Below are 5,060 nucleotides of genomic sequence, written 5' to 3' on the forward strand. Positions count from 1 at the left end.
TCCCTGGAAGTGTCCAAGGCCAGGCTGGATGAGGCTTGGAGCAACCTGGTCTAGTGGGGGGTGTCCCTGCCCATGGCAGGGGGGTTGGAACTGAGTGGGCTTTAAGGTCCTTTCGAACCCAAACCAGTCCATGATTTTACTTCTATCTAGAAACTCTTTTGCACTCAATGTTGAAAAACTTTGATAGTTAGTCTGAAATTTCCTTTGTTTTTTGCTTGTGTCTCTTTGCATGTGACTTAAACTCTGGTTTTTCTATGCAATCAGTTCTTCCTCTAATAGATGAAATGTTATTAAAGGGGGAAATTTGTGGCTCTACGGTGTTAAAGGACATTCCCCACAAGAGGGAGCTGAGAGTGACAGCTCCCAGTGCCTCCTGCTTTGCGCTCTATAAAGTTGTTTTCAGTCTCTTGGGCTTTTTCTCATAAGGTCATGTTTTGAGTTGGTCTTGAAGTAAAGGATGGTAATTTTCTCTAATTAGATTGGTGAAGACGTAATTGTATGGAAATATTTTTGGTATACAGAGCCAAAGTTGTTTGAAATAGTGATTTCTGACAGAAATCCTTTTAGAAAATGCTCCACTTCTTACGTCAAATATTATTTGTACTACTACAAATATCAACTGTACTACTTCTGCTCTTTCTTTCCTCTGCCTCCTCTGTCCACTTCCAAAATAAGACAGTCCAGCACAAGTTGGCAGAAATGAAAACGCAGATCTGCGTGGGCCGAGCTTTTATGGACAACTGCTTGCAGCTGCATGCGGACAAACGCCTGGACTCCTCCACAGCTTCTATGGCAAAGTACTGGTATGTGGTTAAAGGAATCGCAGTGTTACTTGCGTGGTCTTCTCAGGAGTCTAATGGTGAAAACACTGAACTGTTCAGAACAAATGAAGAGCGAAGATTGCTGTCCGATTAATAACGCTGTCGGCTTCTGCTGGAGACCACTGGCTTTACCTGTAATGGTGTAGTCAATGGAACTCCTGGCTACCTTGAAACAGATCAATGCCAAAATAATAGCACGCTTTTAAAATAGGCTGCCATTCCTAACAAGATCAGGCCCCGGCTTTAGCTTCAGGTGAAGCGAGTACTTCATTGGGATTTATACAAACATTTACCTCTTACTGTAACACATTTCTGTTTTGGTTTGATTTTTTGGGTTGGTTTGTTTAATGGGGGGGTGGGGTTTTGTGGAAATTTTTTTTTTTTTAAAGCAGAGGTTTATTTGAAGCTCAGATGATACCTCTTAGTTAATGTTGCTTAGCAATAGCTGTTTGGCCCAGCCAGTTTTTGAAGCCGTCTGGTTTTGGGAAGAAACAGTTGGCTACAGCTATTGCTGGAAGTGAGGCTAAACAGTGCTTTCCTTTATTGGCCAGAACTCCTCCTCCCTCTCCCATACTTGGTGGTGTTATCTGTTAACTTAGGCTTAAGCAGAGAAAGTTGGATGAGTAAAATAGTGGCACGTGAATTCATACAGTTTTATTTTGCTTGCAAAGTTAGGAGTAAAAACCACACTGGACACAAGCAAATAATTTTATGGAAGATGCACAGCTTTACAGTTTCTAGACCTATTAAAATAATGAGCTGGGAATACTAAAGCAATCCAGAGAGGCTGTTTACAATGAAGGGAAGGATTTTGATGGTGTGCTGTTCCTGGCACTGGTTACCTAGAAGTACCAGGTACATAAGCAGAGGCATTTGGTGAGGAGGAGGAGGAAACAACTAGTGCCGGCTCAGATATGTAGGCTGACTTCCTCAAGAACTTTCCCAAAGCGAGGCATTTGAAATTCCCCTGCCCTCCGAACTGTTTAGCACCACAACTTCTTCTGGATTTCCCCTTTCCCTAAGGGAAATCCTGTGACTCTCTTCTGTAAAACTATCTTAGATGGTTTAGAAAATGCTTTAATGTAGAATGGCTTTATTCCCTAATGTTTCAGGAGACTATCTGCAGTTAATTTTGCTTCAGACCTTTTATATAGTCAGTGACTTTAGAGCTTTGAAAGATTTTAAAACATTGTTTCTGCATCTCTTTTCTAACATTGATGAAAGGTCTGTAGGTTTTATTTTGTGGTGACAGGTGGTATTATATGCCTAAATTAATTTGAAAATATATTTAGGAAAGACAGTAACTCACCACTGCACACTTCAAGTTGTTATAATAAACTGCAAGAATTTAAGTGGATCAGGGTATGGTTTGGAGAAAAGAAATCTTAACTGCTTTTCATGGAAGAATGTGACTTGATTCATCCTTTTTTAACTTCAGTTGCCACTCTGAAAGTTGCACGCATAGAAAGTGTGTTTTTTTCACATCTCAACTTTAGCTTGAACCTCAGCGAAGCGAAAATGACAGTGAGCAATCCTGTTCAAGAATTACAGTATTTTTTAGGATTGAAAACTATAAGATCTGTTGAGGGAAAACAAATTATCTCCAGGTGATGGTTATACTCAAAGAGCATCCTGGTGTGTTGCTAGTGGGAGTAAGGGGGGGAAGTCTGTGACACTGTTAATTTTTGACAAGGCTGAGAGATTTGGTAAGAAAATATATCTACTTGCTTTACATAAGAAGTCTCTTGGCCTGTGAGAAAGGTAAACAAGGCCTGTTTGGAAAGCTTTCCATCTCCAAAACATCTTCTATAAGGAGAACAAATCTTTAAGATGTTGAATCGATAGTAGTTATTTCTTGCCAGTCATGAAGGACGAAAAAGTTCCATTCAAAATGTTAACGTACTTTTATGGCCAGCGTTTAAGTTCAGTTACATAGAGTAAAAAGCTTCATTGCGTTCTCATCTTGCTACCTTATTTGTGTCTCTAGTAATGTTTCACAGCATAACATCCTTCTAAAAACAAATTTCTTTTTGGCCATTTAAGGTCTTCTGATCTCCAAAACAGCGTAGCTACACAGTGTGTCCAACTGCACGGAGGCTGGGGGTACATGTGGGAGTACCCGATTGCAAAGTAAGTGGAACACTTCAGACTTGAATGGTGAAATGAGGCTCTTCCCTTACCTCTACTTGTCAGCTGCTTTGTGTTGGTACTGATTTACTGTTCCTTTTCTCATCGTGTTTATTGAAAGGCAATCTACTGTACAGATGTCTGCAGGAAGGCTTTGTTTTGATTCTCCAAATAATTCACAAGCTGTTGAGCAATCGTTACCTATTTTTTTTTCCCAAAATAGAAGTTGCTTTTCTAGAAGAAAGTGTTAATTGAAAAACCAGAGAAGCAGTGTCAAATTAAAAAATGGGGCTGCTAGTTCGTATGTTTTTATCTGGAATTACATACATACGTATGAAGGAAAGAAAACATGTTGGTCAGCCTAAAGCTTGTGTAATACCACAAAATAACAAATTGCCTAATCAAGAGCATGACTGCTACTGTTCAGTGCTTTACCCTTTTAAATGAAAAAGCTAGGAGGTTTATATGTAGAAAGAAAAATTTGCCATTCCCAATGTTTTGCTTACTTTATGAATTTAGAGACACTTATGGAGTTCTTTTATGCATTTCATTGTGTGTTATCAGTGAAGGTGTGGTTCCTTCTGTGTGCATGCTATTTGCCACGCTAGAGTTTTTGGTGCTGTTATTTTTTTATTTAAAGGCAGTAATCTGATAGCAGAAATAGCAAAAACAGGACTGCTGTGCAGTTGTCATAAGTAGGTAACTTAAACTCACTTTTTAACTGAGTAGGTTTAGATTTTTTTTCTAAATATATTGACAGTATGAAATGTTGCTCTAAAATAACTTTTTCCTGCAAGTTGTTGAGTGTAATTTGTGAGTGAACAAAGAACAAGCCCTGTTCATGGTGTCCCCTAACCCCTCCTTATCTGCCAGTGCAGTAGACGTCCATACAGGGCTTCGTTATCCCCATGGCTCAGCAACACGTGTGCTTCCAGAGAATGTCGTGTTGCTCCTGGGCCGTTATCCCTGTAATGAGCCAGAATTAAGATGGAAAAGCACACTGTCATCGCCCTGTGTGCTGTTACCAGCTGTGCATGTGCTGGGGCCGGTTCCAGCATGGGGATGGAAATGGTTTGCCTGCATGCAGCTTTCCGGCTGCTGGCCCAAACGGAGCTGGAGCTGGTGTCAGTGGAAGGCTGTAGCCAGCTGATGGGGAACCAGCTGGCACTGTCTTTTCCTCCCGAGGTGTTTTGAGTCCCACCTCCGAGAGAAAACTGACAGCCCCGTTTGCAGTCCTCTTGACAGGATCAGACAGGCCAGGCCATTAGAGCAAATTACCACGATAACTATCAGCTTGGCTCTGCAGGAGTTGTTTTCTCACAACAGCGAGGCACCTGGGACTTGCGGCGCATGCAGGCGTGCTGCTCGGCGGGATGTCTGGTGGGGGAATGGGGGCTTTGGTGTCCCGAGTGGTGTTAACGCTCAGGTGGTGTGAGGAGAGGAGGGGACAAGAATTGGGGTTGGGCGGACGTGGTAGGAGTCTGGTTTTACAGAACTGTATTTTTGTTGAATTAGGGGTGACAGTGAAGACTAAACAAAAATAAAACAGGGAAGAGAGAAGGTCCAAATGCCTAGTTTGGCACAGTGTCTTGGAATGGTGAAGTATTTTAGGTAGTTAAAACCACTTTGAAAATGTGAACCTCTTTAAAAATGGGAATAGCATACTCTGAAAAGCGGGATCTTCAAGGGTAAAACTCGTTACCTTTTTCTTTTGTTTATATGTCCATTCTGAGTTTTAATCTTTCCTTGTTTTGTTTTGGTGTTTCCCCCCCCCCCCCCCTTTTTGTGGATGCCCGTGTTCAGCCGATCTATGGTGGTACCAATGAAATAATGAAAGAACTTATCGCTAGAGACATTGTCAGTGACAAGTAGGGCAGATGCTTACTACTTTGGAGGATCTTCCAGAATCCACCAAATCAGACATCAGAATGTAAGTAAAATAAATGGGGTGTATTGTATTCTTTCAAGGAAGTGATACTGTTTAAAAGGAAGTGTTGGCAGCAGCAGTGTGCTCATATGCAGGATATCTAGTATTTAATGAGCTTTCGTTTTAAGTATCTCTGGACAACTAATTCTCAGGGTTCCACAAGGTCTGGTAGCGAAAGGCAGTTT

The 5,060-nt window shown here is 41.3% G+C and overlaps 1 protein-coding gene across 1 annotated transcript in view; it reads left to right on the forward strand.

Annotated features, from left to right (window-relative positions):
* Positions 1-4,820, forward strand: part of ACADL (acyl-CoA dehydrogenase, long chain) — a gene marked incomplete at its 5' end in the record, with an annotated part of 14,347 nt that extends 9,527 nt beyond the window's left edge. Inside the window, 3 exons of the mRNA XM_010156015.1 lie at positions 676-803; positions 2,865-2,952; positions 4,728-4,820. Of these exons, the coding sequence (XP_010154317.1) occupies positions 676-803; positions 2,865-2,952; positions 4,728-4,820 (309 nt within the window). The remainder of the gene's footprint in view (positions 1-675; positions 804-2,864; positions 2,953-4,727) is intronic.
* Positions 4,821-5,060: the final 240 nt, after the last annotated feature.

The sequence above is a fragment of the Eurypyga helias genome, unplaced genomic scaffold, assembly GCF_000690775.1.
Source record: "Eurypyga helias isolate BGI_N326 unplaced genomic scaffold, ASM69077v1 scaffold46477, whole genome shotgun sequence".
Taxonomy (NCBI): Eukaryota; Metazoa; Chordata; class Aves; order Eurypygiformes; family Eurypygidae; genus Eurypyga; species Eurypyga helias.